Source organism: Centrocercus urophasianus, unplaced genomic scaffold (genome assembly GCF_019232065.1).
Source record: "Centrocercus urophasianus isolate 14NV4802_14NV808 unplaced genomic scaffold, USGS_Curo_1.0 seq_10, whole genome shotgun sequence".
In the NCBI taxonomy this organism is placed as follows: Eukaryota; Metazoa; Chordata; class Aves; order Galliformes; family Phasianidae; genus Centrocercus; species Centrocercus urophasianus.
Genome location: NW_024884142.1, coordinates 41,287,616 through 41,312,383, shown reverse-complemented (window position 1 = coordinate 41,312,383; position 24,768 = coordinate 41,287,616). Strand labels below are relative to the sequence as shown.

The 24,768-nt window shown below is 42.9% G+C and overlaps 1 protein-coding gene across 1 annotated transcript in view; it reads right to left on the bottom strand.

Moving 5' to 3' along the window:
* SLC35F1 (solute carrier family 35 member F1) overlaps positions 1-24,507 on the bottom strand; it is a 234,330-nt gene extending 209,823 nt beyond the window's left edge. The window contains exon 1 of the mRNA XM_042818195.1: positions 24,311-24,507. Within this exon, the coding sequence (XP_042674129.1) occupies positions 24,311-24,507 (197 nt within the window). The remainder of the gene's footprint in view (positions 1-24,310) is intronic.
* Between the last annotated feature and the right edge of the window lie 261 nt (positions 24,508-24,768).

Sequence of the window (24,768 nt, the reverse complement as noted above, 5' to 3'; positions counted from 1 at the left end):
GCATTGATAGCGATTTGCCAGCATCAAATGGGGATGATGCATTAATATCACAGCGATGATTAAGACAATCTGAGATATGGTATCAAAGGATTACAAGGGATTATCCATGCTCCTTCTTGTTCAGAACTACCTCTTCCCTCATCTCAATTGCTATTAAAAATGGAAGCAAGAGGAGGAGGAAGAGGCTTTCCTGTAATGTAGGACATCAATACTTCATTTGTATTTATTAGAAGTGTATGCATTCAATAAATTAGAGCTTTTGGAAAGCAAATAAATGATGTCCCTTCTGCCTCCACACTAATTCAGCATTATAGACTTGCTGAAAGCTACAATGGGCTCTGCTGATGCGAAGCCTTCATTAAAGTCACAAGAATTATTAAATGATATAAGTATAGTACTCAATGCTGCTTCTCTATAACACAGACACTCACCTAAAATTATTCCAAATTGAAAGAAATTAAAGCTGAAGGAACACATTAAGTATCTGCAGCAAGGATTAGATTTGAGAGCTATCCACAGTTATTCATTCATCAGTTACGCTGCAGAACTGCTCTTGTGTTGTCTAGATGAGGATCTTTTTCAATGTTGTCTCCAAATACAACACAAAGCATGGCATTATTTTTGCAACTCTTCAAAGTGGTAAGATTGTACACATTAGCTGTGAAACAGCCACGTATTATCACAGCAGCATGGCAGCATGAAATATAGCAGAAGTACAAGAGCTGAGAGAAGAAAATTGATGGATATTTAAAACACCATTTAGTTGATTTACCTCTAGCATGAAGTACTGTCATTTAACAATATCTCATGGAGATGTCTCTTTTCCAAATAAATGTCTGCACTGAGATTATTTACTAACAGGCTTGTAAATGCTCCCCATTAAAAGCAACACATTAAAATAAATTAAAAAGGTTTTATAAAAAATACCCACCTTTTCCCTCATTATGCTCTTGTTAGCACCATTCCACCCTTTCAGACTCTTACTACAGCAAACAAGATATTTTTCCCTGATTGTAAGAGACTACATTCCAGCCATTAAAACATGACTTTGGAAACCTCATGCTAAGCACTGCTTAAATGCTCCTGGATATGTGTACATCTTCATTTATCTTTAGACTTCCTTGCATGTATTGAGAAGGACATAAAATGAGTCTTGATCAGGTAAAGTTGGCAAGAATATTGATTCCCCCCAGAATCCGGAGAAAGCAACATATCAGTATTGATTCAGGAGTAGAATCCACCCCATCTAATGTAAGCTCTCAAAAATTCACCTGCCCAGTCACGTGCAATCACCTATTGATGAAGGTCAGAGAAAGACACATTCAGACAGACCAGGACCCATTATATGACTACACAAGAACCCTCTCTGAGAGGGTCCATCTTCCTCCACCAAGCACAGAGACAACACACATTGCCAAAGTTAAATCTAGAGGTGATCAATGTCAGGAAAAATAAATCTACATGGTGATTAATAGTCCATTCTTTACACATAAGTTCCCTATCAACATTAATCTTATGTCCATGAAATGTGGCAGCATTTTATGAGAAAAAAAAAGAATTACAGAAGTATCACTTAGGAACTTAAAAGCCATTTTTCAGAAAGGCTAGTGCTACTTCAGCTCTTACACACAGAAGAATAAAATGGTTGCCAAAGGTGGAACATTCAACTTCTACAATAGCCCAGATTAGAAACTCACATATATTTATTAAAAATGTACCCAAAATTGGAGTTTAAAAGAATAATTAAAAAAAAAAAAAAATCACAAGCAATTTATTAGTAAAAATGATACTTTTTTTTCAGTAATTTCTGGGTTGTAGAATTAACTCAGGCTTCTGGTTGTGATGAGCTTGCTCAGGCAGCAGAGCCTCCTTCAGTGAAACAGAGCATCAGTATGAAGAGGAAAGAGCACCCAGCTGATGGCTGCATCACGGCTGGCTCTTTGAGATAAAAAGTAAGCAGATCATCTCCTTTTTTCTCTTCTCTCCATTTTTCAGTTTGGCAGACATATGGGGAAGTGAAGTTTTTCTTGATGATGAAGATGACTACTCTAAGCAACAGCTAGTACCTACAATAACAAATAAAAGGCTACAACAAACCCTTCAAGTCTCTGTCCACCAGTAACAGGAGGCTGAAGGTCAACCAAAGCATGATGTTTTCAGGCACTACAGCAGAAAAACAAAGAAAGCAAAAGCAAGGGAAAAAGAAGGTGCAAACTCTGCATTATTTTTATGCTCAGACAGCCCATGAAAGCCAATAGCCGGAGAGTTCTCAAAGGAATAAAATTTGAAATTAATTTCCCATCACCAACTAATTTAGCAGCTTCACTCATATATCTCAGAAAAGCGCTATGTGTTCCGAGTTTGTGTGGTAATTTGAAAGACATGCCATTCTCCATTCACAGCCATGCAGCTGGATTATCTGCTTTAGCAGAAAAATTCCACTCATTCACAGACTCAGAACTGTGACTGGAGCTCCCACCAGAAATGATAATTAGAGCAGGGAGAGAGCTGCAACTCCACTAACTTGATGGAATTTCACTCTTTTTATTCCAGATCCTGTATTTGCTCTCGGGCCAGCAGGCAGAGAAATGCATATCTCACATGTTAGTTTGTACCAGGAGATAGCCATTGCTCCACATTTTTATTTAAATATAAAAACTCAGGGTGAGATTCTGTGGCTATTGTTGTTTTCTCTTTCAAAGCAGTCTACAGAATGCTGTTTCACCCTCCTCAGAGGGAAAGGCCTCCTCAGGCAGCGGGTTTCTGCTTCCAAAAGCTCAGAGCTCAGTGGTAAACCATCGAGGACCCAGAGTTCATGCCACTAAAGCAACGCTTTGTGCTGACACATTATTTTAACACAAGGGATTTAAACCCCCGGCACGGGCTCTAGGAGCCAGATTCTTGGCGGCTGGGATGAAGTGACAGTGGACTCAGACAGCCGGGTATGGCGGCAGCCTGTTGGGAAGGTTGGGATGCCCTCGCACAAAGGCATCGACGCCCCTTCAAGCCAGGCTTTTATCAATGAGCAGGCCAGATTCCAGGCACTGCTTGCCTGTTGCCTAGCAGAGAGGCACTCATTGAGGATCTGCTTACAGTTTACGTGCCACAAAAGAGGGGAAAGAAGACTGCCCCACAAAACTCACAGCATCCGGGTGGGCAGAGATGCAGGCATGCTGCTCTCTTGTACCTTCCCTTGCCCACAAAGCACAGTGCTGCTCTCCCCCAAACAGCTAGACAGTAGCATCCCATAATGATATAACAAACTTCAGATCTGTGTGCATATCATTCATTATCACCATTAATAACTCTAAACTCACAGCTTTGATAAAGAGTTCAGTGTCACTGAGATCAAGAGACAGAGGATCTCAGATAGTCCTCGTCTTCCTCCCACCAGCACCGAGCGAGTTTCTCCATGTAGTCTCTGAAGGGCTTTCTGAGATATACTTCAAAAGATCTCTCTTCTTCCATGAAAGATTGGTCTACCTTCCTTACAGGCATCTCCATCAGGTCCTGCTTTCTGTTACCCAGCTTTTGTATCTGTCCCACTGGTCCTAATTAAGTATTTTTTGAGATGTCCCAAACATCTTCTGCTACAGCACAGAAAATAAGCATAACATTCACATCTTGTCTCTTAAAAATAAAAATGAGGGGTGCAGTTAGCTTAGCTAGTACATGTTCTTTCACATCCTTCAGCTTTTCTACTCTAAAATGAAGACAACTTCTTTTCTAAGAGCATATTGCAAGGTGACAGAGATAGGGCAGTAAAAGACAGTATCACAAAAACTTACAGTAAACTTAGCAAAAGAAAATGTGACTTAAAAAAATGTTAGTGAGCTTTTCAGGCCTAAATAATCTCAGGAGAGTGCACATTGCTTTCAATTCATTTTGGGGCTAATTTTTATTCTAAAACAGACAGCAAAATTCAACTTACCACATGGAGAAGAGATGTTTTACTTTGGAAGTTAGTAAATCTTGTAGCTTTACTACTACAACCCAGGATGAACGGGCAGGTTTCGTGTTGGAGTTGGTATATCTTCAAAAAATGCCGTATCACCTCGCATTGTTACTAAAATATTTAAGAATTATATTCTTTCTGAATTTCTTTATTTCATTCAGAAACTTCACAGCATGTTACTATTGATTTTTTTAAAATTTCTATAGGGCCAAATTCCATATTTTTTACAAGTACACACTTGCTTTTTTATCAGACACTACGGTGATCTTCATTTTCTGTATGCTGAAGTCAACCTCTTTTGAATATTTAATACTGAAATTTCAGGTTCATTAACTGCAGTTAACACTATGTTGTTAACAGTTTAGTCTTTGTATAATTAACACTGTTGGCTATTTAGTACCCTGAAATCTAAATCTTGATCTTTTTTGCACGTCTGTTAGGGTTTCATATCAAAGCCAGGCCATTGCATTTGGGCTATTCTGCCTCTGATAGGGGGAAAATCTGTGTTCCCTTGCTTAAGCCATAAAGATACCAATGCCCCAGAAACATAGAAGTAAGATACTAGAAAGAGATTTTGCTAAATTAAGAAGGATGTGGACATGCTGGAAGGACATGAGCTGCAAAATATGCAGAGAAATGGACTTACAGCCAAGTTTGGATTTGAGGCTGGACAGAAGGCTTCTGTCCAGTATTGTTATTACTGATTCCAGGTCACCTTTAAGATAAAAAAGCTTTCAGAAGTACTGTGTTCATCATATAGTATATCATCTCTCAATTTTGCCTCTATCAAATAGGTGCAATTTTTTTTAGAGGTATGTAGAAGGCCACTCTTACCATGGCAAGCAATTTCAAGGAAATTGAAAAAAAGACAACAGAGATGTCAACTGAACTGCTTTTCCTTTATATATATATATATGTCTATGTATTCTTCTTTTTTGAGGCACGTGCACTTCTGTGGTAAGTTACAGCAGTAAGTATTTTAGATGTAATGCTGGAATACCTACACAGCCGAACTCAGTGTTAATTTAAAGAGTTGTAACAGCCAACGGATAATTGTATACAATCAAGCCTCACAAGTAAATGAGGAAGCAGCTTACTTACAGAGATTATTTTGCTGGCAAGAAAGAAAATATTATTAAAATGAAACTAACAAAGCCAGTATTATAAATAATTCAACAACTTCCCAAGTACATCAGAGTTTTATGTTTTCTTGAGCTGCAGTGAGAGATGGAAGACTCTTCCACACCCCTGACAGCCTGCAAAGCCTCTTCTTCTCCTTCACTATAGCTACTACTTTACCTTGTCAGCCTAGAAGTACAGTAAAAATTAGAAGCATTTACAAAGATCTTTCCTGGTTTTTTTTCATTAAATACCCAGTGCTCCTGATGTAAGGACAAAGTTTTTATCCACAGGGGGAAATTAGAAGCAAATCAGGTAAATGCCTTGTTCAAGAAGCAGAGGTTGAACATCAGATCACAGGTGAAAACTAAAGAGGCTTTGTTCTACATTCATATCACTATTTTGTAATTATCCCACCACTTCAGCACTAGTGTTGGCAGCTAAAAATAACCTAATGAGGATATACGTGAAGTTGGTCAAAGGGAGGTACAAGTGCCCTGATCACTTCAGAGCTGACTAGAAGTTAAAGCATATTGTCACACTGAATAATCTCCACTGAAGAAATCAAGTCAAATTTTAATGTGAATTTTTATTTATTCAAATCAGGCATGCTGCTACTGTGGGGCATGCTAATCAGTTACATTAAAGCTACTGCTTCTCATTGCTGCTCCTTGAAGCTTCTTCGAGTGTGCGGACACTCCACACTCCACAAGAACAGATACCTCCACAAGAACACGCAAAAGTCATGGCAGGGCATGCAGGCTAGCAATTCCTCCCAGCAGGCACCAAAAGCAGCTGTTATTTTTGTCTCAAAACCCTGAGCTCCTTCCTCCAAGAGACCTGAACATTTGACCCTCACTTAAGAATATTTTCTCTCCAGAAAGAACAAGAAGAGATGGCCAAGCTGGGGAAAGAAATCAGGGAATGCTGTGAGGGGACGAAGGAAAAGGCAACCACACTGGAGAGTGAAGAAAAAGGACAACTGTCTGCTACTTCACCAAAACCGACCACCGAAAGGAGAAAAATAAGATAAAATTGATTATCAGCACCCAGACAGCAAGGTCTCTGCTCCAGGCCCCTACCAGTCACTGTCAGCAGTGCTTCTGGGACCTAGAAGAGTTTCACCTAAGCAAATCCCCAAGAATCTGCTCCATGACTTCTACACAGAGAAGTACTGGCAATGCCACAGGTGGAAAAAAATTAAAGTTTTCTGGATTTCTGTAATATAAAGGATGACTGATAATTATGACATGTTACACAAAACACCAGAACCCATGTAACACACATATTCAAGGCAAGTGCCCAGGTACCCACAACTGACTGGAATATTTTCAGTGAAGCAAAGTGCATCTTAGTATTTCATTCCATTAAATAAACAACCACACAGCATTGTATTGAAAAGAAAAGATTAGTATCAAGTTTCTTGGGAAGAACAGGGCAAGAGAATATGGTCTGATAACTCTGACAGCATCGTGGATAGCCACGTCTGGGTTCAGAAGCACCCTGAATAAAAAACTGCTGTAAGCCTGGCAGAAACTTGAACCTGAACTGTCTCTTATCCCTTTTCACATCTCTCAAACAAAGACAGAGGCCTATCTATGAAAGGCACAACTCCAGAAGATGTTATCTTTTGTGAATACCTCCACTTCTCTGGGTACCTTCCCTGGAACCTGATGAGATGCATCCAAGAAGCCTGAGGGAACTGGTAGATGAAGTTTCTAACCCACAACTTGTCACACCAGAGAAGCTGGGGCAGTCCACTGAAAACTCCCACTGACAGGAAAAGGGGAAACTTGACTCCCATTTTTAAAAAGGGAATAAAGGAAGACCCAAGAAACTGCAGGCTGATCAATCTCACTTCTGTGCCTAGCAAGATCATGGAGCATATCCTCCTGGAAACTTTGCTAAGGTATTTGGAAAACAAAGAGGTGATAGGTGACAGTCAGCATGGCTTCATTAAGGGCAAGTCTTGCACGTCAAATTTGGTGGCCTTCCATGAGGAGGTTACAGCACTGATGGATAGGGGATGTTATTTACAGGGACTTGTGCAAAGTGCTTAACACCATTTCACATGACATCCTTGCCCCTAAATCAGAGAGGTGTGGATATGACAGATAGACCACTTGGCAGATAAGGAATTGGCTGAATGGCCACACTCTGAAAGTTGCAGATATAAGGAAGAAGTTCTTCACTACAAGGGTTCTGGATACTAGAACAGGTTGCCCAAAAAAGCTGTGGATGCCCCATGGGACCCTGGGCAGCCTGATCTATCAAGAAGTGTCCCCAACCATGGCAAGGGTTGAAACCAAATGGTCTTTAATGCCCCTTCCAACCTGAAGCATTCTATGACTATTAACAAGGAGAAGAGATTGTGTCAAAATTGCATTTGCTTCAGGGTCTTTCAAGCACCACCACTGACCAATAACAATCTAAATCTGGAAAAGTACTTGCACAGAACCCTTGAATAGTAAAGTGGGAAGGAGGAAAGATGAAAAGGAGAATGCTTTTTAGTTGACTGGCTCTTGTTCTTCCATACAGGACAGTTGATCTTGCAGAGATATGAACTGAATAAAGATCTCCACCTGCTCTTCTCAGTCATTTTGCCCATTTTCAGTTTTAAACTCTTTCTAGTTACGATAAGCAGCAGCATCCACAAAAAACTATTCCTGTGTCTGAGAAGTGGGAATAAAGTGATCACCCAAAATAGAATATACAGCATGCATCTGTGTGCACAAATACATATGTAGCAACATAACATTCATTAAATAACACTGGTCTGAATTGTGCCAATCCCATTATTTAAGGCCAAGAGAGTATTGTTCGTTTGCTAATTTATCCCTTTAAACATATTTCTCTTTGTATTTTTGCTTGTTTGGTTGGCTTTGTTTTTTGCTTTTTTCCTCCTGTGAAGTAAAATTAAAGGTCGGAGAGACTTTAATACCATCAAGAAAAAACTTCTCATACATCTAGACAGATTTTGCAACTATTTTATTAATGCACGGTAGAAATGAAGGCTCCCTTTCAAAATAACAGTTCTTCAACCTACAGAGAGACTTTTAAAAAGAAGTTTTGCTCACACTTGCAGATTTCTGGAGTCGTCATTACGTAGTAAACGCCCCCCAGTTCTGTACTGTTACCTACTCAAACAGACACAGTATGGTCCTACTGTAGCTGGTTTTAATTTCCACTGCCGTTACATTAATAGACACTAACAGCACAGTAATTCCCACTCGTTCTTTCTAAGGCGCAAAGAAACGCAACCCTCATCGGCATTGACTGTTTGCTGTAAGCTTTCCCATAACAAAAACATCCATGCAAACCCCTCGGAGACTGCGCTTGTTCCATTCCCCAGGCACGCAGCGCTCCCGGCCGCCTGAAGATTACCCGCACAAACATGGCACCCACCACATCCCTGTATATTTCGCAGTTGTTCACAAAAGTTCCTTTTGTCTCGGTGCAGAGGCTGGCTAACCCGCACTGCACCTCGAGGGGAAAGCCGCGGCAGGGAGAAGCTGGTCCGGCTGCGCGTACCAAGTCCGTTCTGGCTTTTTTCACAAGTAGAAAAATAAGGAGGAAAAAAAGAAAAAAGAAAAAAAACCAACTCCTTCCAATCTTTTGGGTTAAAATTAAACACAAAGGTGCCTGAGGGGCAACTTTAACTAGTGTTCTGGGCAATTTACAGGGTTTGTATTCAGCGCTGGTCCTTAAAAGAGGCGATTAATTGCTATGGCAACCGAAGCATCACATGAGGCGCACTCGCTCCGTAATACAGTGCCTGCAGTGTGCCCGCTCACCCAAACACGCATCTCAACAGGGTGACAAACTCCTCAAGGGTCCGCATTGTTTGGCCGCAATTAATCCTTCATAATAGACCCTCTTCATTTGGGATAGGGGACTCTGTCCACCTTTCTCCTTCCTTTAGCAGGAAATATTGCAACTACGTTTCTTCCGTGTTTTGGAGTGCAGCTGTATGTAGTGGGAGAAGGAAGCAGGAAATGTTGGATATGCAGGATACAAAACCGTGGGAACATACACACTGGGATCCAAGTAGGAGTTCATTGTAATAATCTATGAATTAATCTTCCACCTTTACTGCTATTGTATTTCCTTCACTCATTTAATGGGTCCTTCATATGAACCAGATGCCTCATCTCTCAGTACATCATCACAGCATTTGCAAAAACACCTCATGTTTCTGCTATATCCACTCCTGCAAGCTAGTCCACTTTAAGGCACCTGGCAACCTCTGCCTGCCTGAAACCAGAGCAGAGCCACAGCCATTAGCCAAAAGCAAGAAACAGCTTATTTCTATGTCACAGAAGCATACTTAGATACAAAGAGACAAAACGAGAAAGATTTTTGCTATGTTTCATCCCTCTGCTCCCAAAACTGGGATTCACACACCAGCAGAACTGACCAGATACCTCTCCAGCTTCTTGCTCCCTCATTTTCCCATCAAACCACAAACTGCTTTTTGTGTGTGTGTGTGCCTTTGGGGTTTTTTTGTTTATTTATTGTTAGTTTTTAAATCAACTGGGCCCATAGTCTCACTAACAGAGAGATCTTCTCAGTCCATGCATGATAATTCAAATTGCCTCTGGGACATACAATTTTTTTGCCCTCCCTATCAATCAGATACCAACCTGGACTGGACTGTATTTAATTACAAGCTGTTAAATTTTTAACTAAGAGCAATACTAATACTACTACTTTTGGGCTTCCCCAAAACAGAACCAGTCCCAGCAAAAGTCTGAGTTCCTGCTGGACAATAACCCAAAAGACAAAGAGGGAACACAGAATAAAATCAGGTTGGAAATAGATGATCTTAAAGGTCCGCTCCTACCTAAGCCATTCTATTCTATGATTCTAACTTGAAAAATTCCTGTGTTAGAACACAGGCCAAAGCAGAAAGGAAAACATTACTGCTACGTTTTCAGTACCATTACAAAAAAAAAAATATTGTTGTTAATTGTTAATACAATTAGCTCTGTAAGAAATGACACAAGCAGTTCTTCACAGGAACTGAAATGAAACTCTTATCCCAAGTCATACGAATGAGACCTACTGAAATTCCACTCCAGGGATCAAAAAATGGCCATCCACCACCAGGAACAAATATAACTTACTAAGAAACTCAAGCACAACCTCATAAAAATTGATAGATTGCAATGTTCCAATTTTTAAGAAGAAGTCACAACTGAAGAGGCCTTAAGGCTTGATCAGTAATTGCTATCCTTACCTTCATTTTTTTCAGTAGGGTCAGAACAAAGAACTGAGTAATGCATATGTTTCTTACTTGGACATGTTAATCCTTTACTTCTCTTCAGGAACAGCATACAAGCCTACAGTTTTATACCTATTATCTTTGACAAGATCAGTTTTCATCCTTAGCTCTTCTTGCCTGTGCTTGCCTGTGTGTTTGGTGCTCCAAACACAACAGCTTTACCTGTGCAGAGATAGAGAGGAATGGTGCAGCAATACTTTCCACAGCAATACTGACAAGTGAAATTATAACAGCATACTAGGATACAGGATGGATTCAGGAAAGGGGAGTAATAAAGAAACACTTGCAGCAAGTTGTCTTCAGAATTGGTGTGATCTGTATTCCCAGAAGAAGTGCTGCTGTGACTGCTCCCAAAGGTAAGCAAATTGGTGGATGTTCTGTTCTTAAAAAATTATTTCTGTAACTTAAGCCATGGGACTCCTGATAAGATCATTCTGTCAGAGGAAAGGTTTTGGGAAAGAAAGCACATGGTTGTTGGCTCTGGGGAGCAACAGAAGAGAAACAGAGGCCAGAGAGCAACAACAGGCCCCCTAAGTCACATCAGCTAAACACAAATAGCTATTCACAGAGCTAGAAGAATGCTATAATACAGTGCATGCCATTACAGCAAATGGGATAAACCAGTTCTGCAGCCACTGATCACTTGTTATTTTTTCTAATCATCAGCAGGAGAGAAATTACTGCATACATTTCCAGAGAGATGAAAGTGAGTCATAAATTACAGAATCACAGAATGGGGGCTGAAAGGGACCTCTGGAGATCATCTAGTCCAAACCCCTGGTAAAGCAGGTTCTCTACAGTAGGTCACACAGGAAAGTGTCTAGGTGAGTTTTTAATCTCTCCAGAGAAGGAGACTCCAAAGAAGTTTGTTTCAAGGCTCTGACACCTCCAAAGTTAAAAGCTTTTTTCTCATTTTTATGGCGGCTTCCTATGTTCCAGATTGTGTCCATTGCCCTTTGTTCTGTCACTGTGCATTTTTGAAAAAATCCTGGCCAAACCATTTGACTCTTACCCCTTAGCTATTTATAAACAGTTAAAAGATCCCCTCTCAGTCTTCTCCAGGCTGAATAGCCCTAGGCCTCTCAGCCTTTCCTCAAAATGGAGATGCTCTAAGCCTCTCATTATCTCTCTAGCCCTCTGCTAGGCTCTCTCTGGAAGATCTGTCTTTTTTGAACTAGAGATTTCAGAACTGGACACAGTACTCCACATGTGGCTTCAAAGGGCAGCGTACAGGAGGAAGATCACCTCCCTCAATCTACTGGCTATGCTTTTTTTAATGCACCCTAGAATACCATTGCCTTCTTGGCCACAAAGGCACACTGCTGGCTCATGGCCAGTTTATTGTCCACCAAGACACCCAAGTCCTTCTCCACAGAGCTCCTTTCCAGCCCTTTGCCTGTATTGCTCTCCAGGTGTAGGACTCTACACTTGCCCTTGTTGCAACTCGAAGTTCCTCTGTTCATCCAAGTCTCCACTCTATCCAGGTCCCAATGAATGACAGCACAGCCTTCTGGTGTCGCAGCCACTCCTCCCAGCTTTGTATCATCAGCAAACTTGCTGAGAGTGCATTCTATCCCTTCATCCAGGCCACTGATGAGGAAATTGAATAAAACTGTAAAAAAAATCAGTACCAACCCCTAGAGAATACCACTAGCTACAGGCCTCCAGCTAGACTCTGTACCACTGATCACAACCCTCTGAGCTCTGCCAGTCAACCAATTCTCAATCCACCTCAATGTCCACTTGTCTATCTCACACTTCCTAAGCTTACCTACAAAAATGTTAATGGGAGGCAGTGTCAAATGCCTTGCTGAAGTCAAGATACAGAACTTCCACTGCTCTCCCTTCATCTACCCAGCTGATCATGACATCACAGAAGGCTATCAGGCTGGTTGAGCATGATTTCCCTCTGGTGAATCCATGTTGACTACTCCTAATAACCTTCTTTTCTTCCACTTGCTTGGAGATAACATCCAGAATACACTGTTCCATCATCTTCCCAAGGATAGAGACAAGGTTCACTGCTTTCACCTCTGCTAGCTCCCTCAGCGCTAGTAGGTGCTTCCCATCATATGGAGACCATGGATCTGTGTGCATCAAGTATGCTCAGATGATTTCTAACCAGATCCCTCCTTGGCCAAGGAGAAATCCTCTATTCCCCAGACTATCCCTTATTTGTGGGCTCTAGTGTTCCCCACACATCTGCATTTCTTTTAGCATGAAAAATAATATCAGGGATAAGACTCCCTTTCCATCCTCTGGCAATAGGAAAATGTTTAGTACATTTACATTAACTTCTGCATAAGTTCACATCCTCACTGATATCATTCCTGACTGCAAAAATAAAAGATGTAACAAGGATGGCTGAACAGATATCTCTGTGTAGTGCTGTTCACAGCCATCAGCACATCTTGTTCTCTCAGCCCCATCCAGGTTCATTCTATACATGTCGAGCCTTGCTCTATTTCTTCTATTTCTGTAAAAACACTTGGCTTCCTCCTCTCCAGTTGCTCTTTCCTCCAACCCCTGATTTAAGGGATGGAACATCTCTATGGTTGAGAAAGCTGGGATTGTTCAACCTGGAAGAAGAGAAAGTTCTGGGGAGATCTGCTAGAGGCCTTTCAGTATTTAAAGGGGTGGGGGGAGGTATAAAAAAGAAGGGGAGAGAATCTTTAACGAGGTCTATTGTGTTAGGTCAAGGGGAAATTATTTCGAACTACTAGAGGGGAGATTTAGACTAAATATAAGAAAAACAGTAAAAACAGTGAAGCACTAGAAGAGGTTGCCCAGAGAAGTGGTAGATGCTCAGTCCCTATGGACATTCAAGATTCAAGGCTTAGTGGAAGTAGTCAGAGTAGCAGTAAATACACAGAGGTGAGACCTCCCCGTGGCAGTTCAAGAGACTGTCACTTATGAGCAAGCTCATCCCTCACCATGACAGGTTGGCAGGAATCTTCCCAACTGGTAACTTACGACCTCTCCCAACAAATTCTGACTGCTTGCTTGGGAGTAGGCCATCAAGAAATCAAGTGGTGTCTTTTTGCCATCCTAACTTTCTACAGTCTCCTGTGAAATCAAATCAATACATGTACAATGCTCATATAAAGCCATATACTTGCACTGCAGGTACTGCACACAACAGCGGAAAGGTGCCACTCTCAGGAAGGACCGCAGGTTCAGCTCCATCTTGTGACTCCTTCCCAGCCAGCAGAGGTCTGCAAGCAGCACAATGCACTGCATGGCAAGCTTCTGCTGGGACCAACTTCTTATCAAATGGTTGGGAAGAGGCAGGGCAAGAGAGGCAAGAGACTCAGAGTGTGCAGCTGGAAGAGGAGCAGGGAGCATGACACACTGTGACAGCCCCAGCTAGTGCTGGCTAGTATGTGCCAGGCTGGGCTTCTTTGCACGCCCTAACTTTGTTCTCTGTCAGGAGACTGCTCAGGAGCACTGGCTGCCTCTGAGAAGCCACCTCTTTACCTCCCAAAGCCTCCACAGGCCACATGCATGGGTCATTTTGTTTCCTAGCCAAAGTTTGCCTATAAAATGTCAGAGATGCACAATGGGAACTGCAGCTTAGCTGGTTCTGAATGCTCTGGAACACCTATTCTGTATTTTATAGCACTCTACAATATTTTAGAAGCATTAACTAATCAAAAACTCTTCCAGGTAGTTAAGTTTAAGTATCCTCATTTTACAGATGCTGAAGCAGACCCAGAGAGGTTGAAAGATTTGACCAAGGCAAAAAAAAAAAATAATTGGTGCCTAATTCTGGATGGTAAATCAGCAGCTGCTGATGTAGCTTCTCACTGAGTCTCTCCGAAGGCAGGATTTCCCTTCAGGACCTGATGCAACATTTCCTGGAAGTAGAAAAGACAAAAGCCCACCTCTTCCTGCCCATCCATGCAAACAGCTGGCTAAGCTGCTTTTTGCTACCAGCTCTCCACAACCTTTTGGTCAAATGCAGTCAACATGATGCAAATCATTACGCTCTACCTTCAGTCCCAACTTCCACAGTATCTGCGGGCATAAGGCATCACCCAAGCTTTCTAATTCCAACACCATCATACTTCCACCTGCATCATACATATTTAGGGTATTTTTCCCCTCTCTGTTTCCCATCTGAGATTGGAACTGCGGAAACAACCAAAAAAGAAAACAAACAATATTCTTTCCCTTCTTGCCTTGTATGAGTTATTTATTTGGGCCAGCCTCTGCAAAACTGTACGCTGCTGCTTCTCATACAAACACCACTGGTCCTGAAAGACGAATGCACACAGGGCTGCTCCTCAAAGGAAAACATGTAAATATAGGATATTTGACAGGCAACTATGTTGGAAGTTAAACTTGTAGCTTTGTTTCCTATCTCACTTTGGACCTGCTGTGCAGAAAGGCAGCCAAAAGGCATCTCAGAGATTAGGTCTGGCCTCAGAACCCAGATCTTTCAAACGCAAGTTCCCAAATAGTCCCCACTGAGCAGAATACAGTCATGAGTTTGCTAGTGCTTGATGCATGGTATTTTGCTAAAACAGAGCCCACAAACATGTGAAGAAAAATAATAAATCATTGGATTAAGAAAAAAAGACAAATTTGAAACTGTCAGATAGGGTGTATACTTCAGAATAAACTGCTGCTAAATACTCTCAAGTGTAACAGTATTCTGGATGTAGAAAGACCATTCACAAATGTGAAAAGAAACTGGTATTGATTCTGTGGGCACATGTCTCAATACATCTATAGGTTGTAAAAGTATGGGAATAAATCTAATATATTAATCTAGCTGAGTAATAATAAGTTCTATTAGCATGGTAATAGTTACCAAATCAATAAGAACAAACACTTTCAGACATCAAATTTAACAGAAACCATTCTGTGAGCTAGAATGTGCTAGAATTTATTCTATTATTATTTGTAACAGGATGTTAAATCAGTTACCTTTTGTAATTCATCTTAAAAGATCTCACTTGCTTTCCCACACAGTCATGCAGCCCTTTTTCCAATTATTAGGGAATTACTTAATGTCTTTAACATGGGCAATCTCTTTAGAGCAGAAGAAACTGAATCCCAGAGACTTTTCTTGGAAATGCAACATAATTCTTCCAGTTCTATCAACCTTCCCATGACCACACTCACTTTGCATTCAAGTGATTGGGCAGACTGGCCATCCTACCACTTGTCTGTTGTTTTGGTAGGCTGTTCACCTTTTTGTTTAAATAACAGAAAATCTGAATTTTCCTTTTCAATACCAGGGAATGGTACTTTCACACACTTTTTACAACTATCACACCACCATGACTTTCTACTTCTAGACCCCTAAGAGTCTACATCTGCATTCCACCGTATCTCTTCAAAGATTTGGCATGTTGGACTCAAAAAACACTTAACTATACTGTCCAAGAGAAATAAAAATGCTGTTGAGTGCTAACTGGAAGCAAGTCAGTTTTGGTAGAAGAACCTCAAAAGGAGTCAAAAGAGCAAGGTCTCCAGGGCCACACACAGATTTTGTCCACTACTGGAAGAACTGGACTTCTGCAAATTGAAATTCCTGAAAAACACCCTGTTTTTTCCACAAAGCATCCCCAGCAGTATGTATGTGTCAGGAAGTTTCCTGCAAGGCTCAGGTAGATCAAGCAGGAAAAGGATGCACTCCAATCTGACCTCTTCTATTTGCCATTACCGACGAGGTAATTCCCTGAAGACAGAGAGACTGAAACTTCTTGTAGAAGGATAAGCTAACAAGCAGCCAACCTGAAAACACAGAAGAGAGGTCCACCTGAAAGCATTATCACATCACAAGGCTGTACAGAAAAACTGCTTTGCAGATGCTAGATTTCCCTATCAAGTTAGATGAAGACTGTCAGCTTTTTCTGCCTGACAGTACTTAAACCTCATTCCTAGACTGCTGAAAATTGTATCTACAATATTAAAATTTTATTTCCTTCAAGTATCAAATCCCATAACCGTTAAAATATTTTCCAGCTCCGTGCTCAGCTTTTCACAGCCTACCTGGTATTTGCTGTCCTTGCTCACTTTGAGTCTACCCAGGACACTCCATACAGATCTGAACACACTGGCAGTGGGGAGTTAAAAAGCATAACCTAAAGCATATTGTGCCTGTAGCAGAGAGAGAAAAGGAGAAGCAACACTTGGTCTGTTTCATTATGACTCTCAGCTTCTAGTAAGAAGAGATTTCAGGTGGTAAATGGCCCAAATCAGGCTACAGAAGCCATGGTAAACACAGAGATGCTTAAATTCCCCAAAATATCTGGGCTTAGAATAATCACAGCATAATTCATTTAATTTTATCAAGTATTTTCCAGCACTTATCATCCCAAGGTTAGGGACAGCATAGAGCCACTGCATCCTAAGACAGCAGCAGTAGCACCTAGGTGGGTAATCTACATGGATCCAAATCTGGGTAAAGAACAGAAAGCATACAGCTGTGTACGGCTTACTCCTTATCCCTCCTGGAGCATTGGGCCATGGCCAGTCCAAGATTAACCTCATGCCTCCAGTCTGTGATTCACATCCCTGAAGCTACTCTTTGAGTAAGACTGCTACCTCCTTTAATCACATACAGGCAGAGATATCTGCCCCACTTTCATCTTGTAGCCACAAACTCCTTCAGCCCACAAACTCTCCTTCTGGCTTAAAGAACTTGAGCTGGCAGTTCTGAGTCCAGTAGCACATAAAGGATTGGAATTTAATTGTTAGGCAGGAGAGAGACAGCAGTGGAGCAGCAGAGCTCACTGCTGAAATCCTTCCCCTGAAATGAGCTGAATGAAGAGGCACCCAAGCAGGGAGCACAACCCAGGTACCTGCCCTCACCACTGGCAGCTGCACACCAACCATGTGCAAGATGAGACAAAGTCATGAGAATGAATGTGGCACAGAGACAGCACTATTTTAAAATGCATGCAGCCTCATAAAACGTTGTAAAGCAGGCTTCTGGACACGCAGCAACATTTTCTTTGACAAAAGAGGGCCAGAGAGGGCTAAGTAAACTAAAGACCATCACTATAAATACTTCAGATTTTGTTTTTGTTCTGTCATCAGCTAATACTGGCTTACAGGTTGCAGTTAATATTAGGGCTCTGGAGGTAACAATTATTGTCTTGCTATTGGACAAAAAAAATTACCTCATTTATCTGTATTAAAGATGCAGCAATCTGTTTCAAGCATAGAGTGCTTTGTAAATGAACACCTTGAAGCCTGAAATGCCTAGGGAGATGAGCCAGGCAAAAAGCCCCTATTGGTTCCAAACTTTTAAACATTAAAACTTTTCCCATTTTGTGTTAGGAAAAGACCCTTCATCCAAAGTGAGCTTCACCATTCAGGTGTCCACAGCAACCCTCAGGGATGAGGAAAAATGGAGTTAAACCTGGTATCTCACGTAAGGATTCCCATCACCAGACTGCCATGAAGTCTTGCTTGCCCTTTGTCCAAATAATCTAGTCTGGACAAAAGAAACTTCTGTGCACATGCAGTCATGAGAAAATATCATCCTTCTTTCCCAGGTTTTAACTCATTTACATTGCATAAAAATTACAGCTAAAGAGAGGACTCTCCATCCAGACCTTAAGCTCCTGTGCATCACCATGCACTGCCTCTGCTCAGACCTATCCAAAAATGGAACATGGCCTCCCACATCTCTACAGGAAAAGCCAGACTAAGAAACCAACTCTCACACTAGCAAGAAACTGAATTTAAAGGCTGAGATGACTGCCCCTACCACAAACAGAAGGCTGGCTTAATAAGTGCCACTGTATTTTACAGTGGAATTGTGTCATTTGAGAATGGGTCATTATAGTGAACCCCAGCATCATGCTCCCAGTGCTGGAAATCTTTTGGTGCCTCTGAGAAAAAATGATGGAAAAGAATATGTATTGAAACAATGCTTTCTTAAAGCATGAGAGAAACTAAGTCAGAAAAAGCTGAAAGACAAGCTTCAAAACAAACAAACAAACAAAAGTCCTGAAGGGACAGATGACAGACATAAATAAGCACAGACAGGTAGATCAGGTGGTTCACTACATGAATTTCACAATCCCCTACACTTACACACATTACAGTCATAACGATTTATGAGTCCCTATGCAACTTTTCTTCAAGAAGTGATTCCAGCTGAGCTCAAGCTCAGCTCCCAAGACTTCGAGCATGGGTTTTCTCATTGTTGGGTTTGAGGGGATGATTTTTTGCGGTTTTTTAAAACTCAGCGTTCTTCAGCAAGTTCATTTTCCTCTGCTTTCTTGGTAATTAGCCCTAATCAGTATTCAAGTGCTGATTTGGAAGGCTATCTGCTGACTTAAAGGAAGAGAACACCTCAGTAATAGCCCCAGTGTTCCCCTCTGCCAGCAGAAACAGTAGCGATAAGGACAGAGACTCCAGCCATCCCAAAGGAGAGGGAGCCACAAAGAACCCTACTGATCATTGCTGGCATCTGGCCTTCCCCTCATTAGCACATTAAAGCTGCTCTGTCCATCCCATAAGAGCCACTCTGTCCATTCCTCCAGCTCTCTCTATGGAGCCATTTACAGCACCGCTCTTTTGAAACCCCTCTAGTTCAAGAGGCAGTAACCCCTTCCCAAAGCCTGCAGCACAGCCAGTATCAAAAATTCTCACTCACCAACAGGCATCCAGTAAGAACAGACCTTCCGAACGCCGGACGTAGATGGATGAAACTCATGTATTTCACTTTGCCAAATCGCCTCTCCTAAGAAAAGTCTCTTCCCAATCATCACGGGGGCTTCTGATTTCATTTGAAAGAGTGCTTGTTGCATTCAACCCCCATGCTTCAAACAATTCCCATTTCAGGTCTGGATTGACAAGGCTTGTATCTCGTTAGGCACAAATTTCCAGGAACAAAAGAAAAGCAAAGGGAACAGAGCTGGGGGACATTAACTGTGAAACCATGCTCACACACTTGGTCTTGTACTTGGACAGACTTCTAGCACCTGCTACAGCAGCAATACTAAAGCTTTATCTTGTCTTCACTCGTAAATCAAAGCGTCTTAAAAGTGAGCTGTGGCATGCCAATAAGCATGCATTCACTGAAATAAGTTGTTTGGGGAAGGTGAAAAGCATCATTTCCTCTGATTTCACAGGTATTTCCCTTATGCACCCAAATTATTGGGAAAATAGCTAATGCACAGAGGCCTCTTGCTTTCAAAGTGGTTATTACAAATGGACTAATGAGAAACAGAAACACTGGACAACATTTTACTGGTTGGATTTTACAGTGTTCTGCTTTTAAAGGATGCTTTCCAAGGACAGACATGACCTCCCACCCCACCCCCCACCAAAAAGAATAAAAATGACAGGTACAAGAAAGCCAACCTAGTTGCTTTGCCTGTGCTCTGAACTCATTTTCTTTGACTCATTTCAAAATGGTATAAAATTTTTACCTAAAATGAGAGCTACAGCTGCCTGAATTGGGCTCAGATTTTCTTCTATAGCTACTGTTATTCTGGGCAGACACTGAGAGATATTTGTACTTTTTAAGAACAAAATTCCCCAAGGAAGCCAGCCCTTTTTGGATTGAAGAAGAAAGTGAAGCAATTGAAGGTTATGAATACTCACTCTTTCTGAAATTCCAGAAATAATATATCTGATCTTTGACCTGCTTTTCATTAAGGAAAAAACGCCATGAATTATTTGGTTTGTTCGCTACCCTGATCAGTCAACTGAAAGATGGTACTACTTTAGGGCAATGAAATATATTGCCTCGATTTCATTTTTTTACTACATAAACTCTATCAGGTTTACTATGTGCATATATACTATAAGAAGAAAAAAATCACTGGGTTATAGCTTTTACAACTTGCAGTGTAATTTAAACAGCTCTCATCTCTTAGGAGTTAGTAGCCGTACAAACAGTTCAAGCTAAAAGTTAGTCAGCTACTAGGCCAAGTCCTTCCTGAGCTCCATTACAAAGGATGAACTGGTCCTGCAACATACTAAAACGGCAGAAGTTCTACTCAGACTGTATGTAAACACCTGGGCTTTCTGATGAGAAGAATCAATTTGTATCTAAACTGCTTTTATTTGCTACATTTTGTTCATTTTGATAATAAAATAAATCACTGCCTAGCTTAATGAATTATATTTATTAGCAGCAATATTTTTTCTTCTGTCTTTTATGAAAGATAGTGGTAATCAGACCTACACTGGTTTATGCCCAGGGCCAAAATTTATCTGAGAAAGTGAATAAATGGGCAGAGAAGTAAAAGGACTTGCACTGTCCCAAAGAAAGCTCTCAGCATTCCTGAGAGCAGAGAACATACCCACAAAGCCACTGAAAAGGTGACATGGGTCTGAGATTGTGCTCCTGCTATTATCAGGCAGCAAACTGATCAGTCTCTAGTACTCTGGTATGATTTGAGGAAACTTTTGAAAACTGCAAAGCACCATTTACAAATAGCAAGAACAAGCATGCAAAGATATCCTTGAAACAATGAGATAAGCCACAGTTAAACTTTATGGCAACTATTCCTCATGAATGTACTGAAAGGCAGAAGCAGGCAAGCCCAGAATTATGCCCATGCCAACCAGCTTGCTAGGAATGTCCTTGGTAGGAAAAAGTAATTCAATAGTGGAGACATGGATATCACCCTCAGTTCATTGGTGTGGCTCTAGTTTAGGCAGTGGTTGTTTTTTCTTTGTGGAGTTTGCTTCTTCTCTTTTTTTGTTTTGTTGTTTTTTTTTTTTTGTATCCTTGAATTATCCTTTTTACTTAGGTTAAATAACTTTGACATAGTATCTAAAGACATACATTCATTTTTCTTGCAAGAACTTTTTCATTCCTTGTCCTTGTGTGTAGGACTACAGAGGTAATGTTCACCTATAAACAGTTACCTGATTTTAGACACTCATTCAAATAAATAATTTGCAAGAATCCCCCCAAGAGACCATTTAGCAACCTGTTCCCCTGTGATTCAGCAATTTTTCCCTTTTTTCTTGCTTCCTGTTGGAGGTGGGAGGCAACATGGGGCAGGTGAGTCACCACTCATTAGGTGACTTCCGCAAGCAGACAGGTTGGTAGAGTCCAATTCTGGCTTCACAGAGGCGGTGCGGAAGGAAGCAAGTAGACAGCCAGAATAATTTCTTCCCTCCCCTTCAACATATCAGGACAGAGCTGGTCAAGGACAGCTGCTGAGCAAATATCACAAGAAAGGCATAGGGCAGCAGGGATTCATAGACCACAGATGTGAGTCATAGGTCCAGGGATGTATTTCTGATATGTAATCACTACAGTTCCCCCTTACTGAAATGTCCATTCAGCCATCCTCTCAGGCTTCAAGGGTAACAGCTTGTTCGAATGTAACAGAATGTAGTAGGTCCTTCTTACCATTACCACCAGCTCAGAATTGACTTCCAAACTACTCCAGTAAATCCTACCTGGCATCTCCAGCTCTCCTTGATTCTGGCCCTTCAGTTTTGTTTCACTTTGGTCTTCAGTTCTGGCCAGCATTTGCTCTGATTACTGAATTGCACTTTTGAAGTCGGCCAATGCTTCCCTCCATGAATTACCTCCTTCTCAGGCACTCCTAAGGGGTTCTTCCAGGGTTTCTCTGTTACCTTGGGACCACTGAGCGAACAGGGAGCAGGGACTGGAAGGTGAAGCTAAACATTTCCATAACTTGAAAAGTAATTTTAAGAGAAGCCTTGGAAGGCACCCAGAACCCAGGTAACTAAACTTCTGCTACACAGCAAGACAGGAACAGCCCTCAGTTTCTGTCAGTGCCTGCCCCATTCTCCCACTTCTTCCCCTCTGACCATAACAATTGCAAATAGGTTGCTGGCGACCCCAGCTGTCCTCAACCTGTTATGTTGTCTGTTAGTCTTAGGAACATCCCCATTAGCAGAAAACAGGAAGGAGCACATTCTCAACTGGAGGAGTCAGTCAGTAGCCTTCCACAAACAGTTCTCAAGCAAACAGTACTCACAAAGTACAGGCAGCATGGACAAAGTGCTACCAGTAGAACAACACTAACTGCAGAATCCAAAACTTGGTTTGAGCTGGGCTTCTACCTGGAATCAGAATCGTTTGAGCGGGAAGGGACCTCTAAGCCCACCCAGTCCCAGCCCCCTGCTATGGGCAGGGCTTGAACCCCCCCAGCTCAGGCTGCCCAGGGCCCCATCCAAATTGGCCTTGAGTGCCTCCAGGGATGGGGCACCACAGCTTCTGTGGGCAGCTGTGCCAGTGCCTCACTGCTCTCCAAGTAAAGAATTTCTTCCTAACACCATGCCTAAGTATTTCCTCTTTCAGTTAAAAACAATTATCCATCCTGCTATCGCTACAGGCCCTAATAACCCTCTTTGTATGTGCAACACAATATTTCTTCCTTTCTCCTTACACGTTTGCATGCTATTGTGTTCATAGAAGATGAAAGCATAAACAGTGTGTCAGGTTTCATTTCACTGTACTGACAGAAATACAGTAGAAAAGCCATGACATTACACAGTGCACAATCCTTAGCTCCTTAATTTCTCCTTCTTGAAGGAACCCTCACTCAGGCAAAATTTCCTTTCGCACAGGTTTCGGGATGGGCTAAGGATTTTCTTAAACAAAGAAAAGGCTGCCTTAGCACTCCACAAGAACAAGTTTTCTCCCATGCATTTGGGAAAATTTGCTTCATTACAGATGGGAAAAGCACATGATTGCCAAGAAGTGATGGGGTTGCTGCCCATGGGAGTGCTTCTTGGGACAGTGGGAGGTCTGGGCTGTAAATCGATCAGAACAAGCTTTCACCATCAGAGCCAATTTTTATCCTTCTCTCCTTTCAAAAAATCTAGACGTCATATTTTCAATAACATATATACGCCAACAAACACCAACCGGACTCACAATATACAGCTGAGAGTCATATCTAATACACACGAGCACGGGAAGTCCTTCAATTCTTTGTGTCAACCCAGAACCCCCAGCCATGCAGTGAGGTGGCTCTACGAGATCACCACTATTGCTGTACCAAGACCCTCTCCACACCTTCACCCACCTTCTGTTGCCCCAAGAACTTTCCATCCCAGCACCACGTCCTAAAGCTAGCAGGTGACTCGGGGCAGCCCTGTGGAAGGACTGCAACGTTCTGCCAGTGCAAAGCACTGGTGGGGTGGCAGTCATGGGACAGAGGAACAGAGCGGGTTGTACTGCATGGGGAGTTGCAAATGTGCACGAATGAGAAAATGTTTGAGTTTGTCCGAGTTCTTGTTTCAACTATTTTTTTAACAAAGGGTAAATATTTCATCCCTCACCGATGCTTCTGAGGTCCGCCTAGAAAGGTAACAGGTAATTAATTGCATATAATTGCACTGATCTGCAAGCAATGAGACAAACTGCCCCAGGTATTTGTAACAAAGACTCCTAGATAAGATAAGATAAACTCTTAATGTTTAAAGCCTGGAAGAATCAGGGAGCTCCATCTCCAAACTCAGTACATCAGGGAAGAAGAGCTGAGGTTTGCCGAGTAGCTCACCCGTACCCAAAACTAGAGAGGTCACAAAGACATCGCACGGTGCGCGCGCCCCGAGAGGAGGGCTCGCCGGGCAGCAGCGATGGCTCCGGGCGGCCCTTCAGACAGAAGCTCGAGGGCTCCTTCTGGAGAAGCGCAACCGGTTGGGCTCGGATGAACACCGCTCGGCAGTAACAATTCACACCTGACCAAGCGCAGCGCAGAAGGAACAATCCGCAAAGAGGAGAGCAGCCAGAGCAGCGGTGCGACGACGGTCCCTGCGTGGCATCCTGCGGTTTCGGTACCCTTACGGTTGCGATGCCCAACAGCACGCACCGACCGCCCGGCTCCGGCGGTCCGCACGCGCTTCTCCCCGGCTGCGCGCTAACGCCGCGCGCCGGCGGCGGCAGTTCCGCGCTCCCTCCGCCCGCTCCCCCGCAGCTCCCTCGGGCACGGCCGCTCTGCCCCGGGACACGCCGCGCCCGGCCCCGGCCCTAGCCTCACCTGTTCAGCACTTTCCTGATCCGCTGGCGCACGCCGTTGGAGGGCGCGGAGATGCCGCTCCTGGCGCCACCGCCCTCGGCCGGCAGGTTCTCGATGGTGGCCACGACATGGTTGGGCTGCGGCGGGAGGTGCGGCGGCGGCGGCGGCTGCGGCGGCGGCGGGTGCCGGGGGTGGCGGTGGCGCTCCGGGGAGAGCATCGCGGCGGGGCTGCGCCTTAGCGGCGAGCGGAGAGCATCCCGGCCGGTGCGGCGGGCGCTGCTGCTGCTGCCGCGGCTTCCGGGCAGAGCCGGACCCTCGCCCGCTCCTCCCTCACCGAGCTGCCATGCAGCGAGGGGCGGGCTGCCGCCGCCAGCGAGTGCCGCTCACGCTCTACGGAGCGGCGGCAGTTTGGCGACACTCCTCCCGCCGCCGCCGCCGGCGCCCACACCCCCTCCGCGCAACCGCTCCTTCCCGGCTGC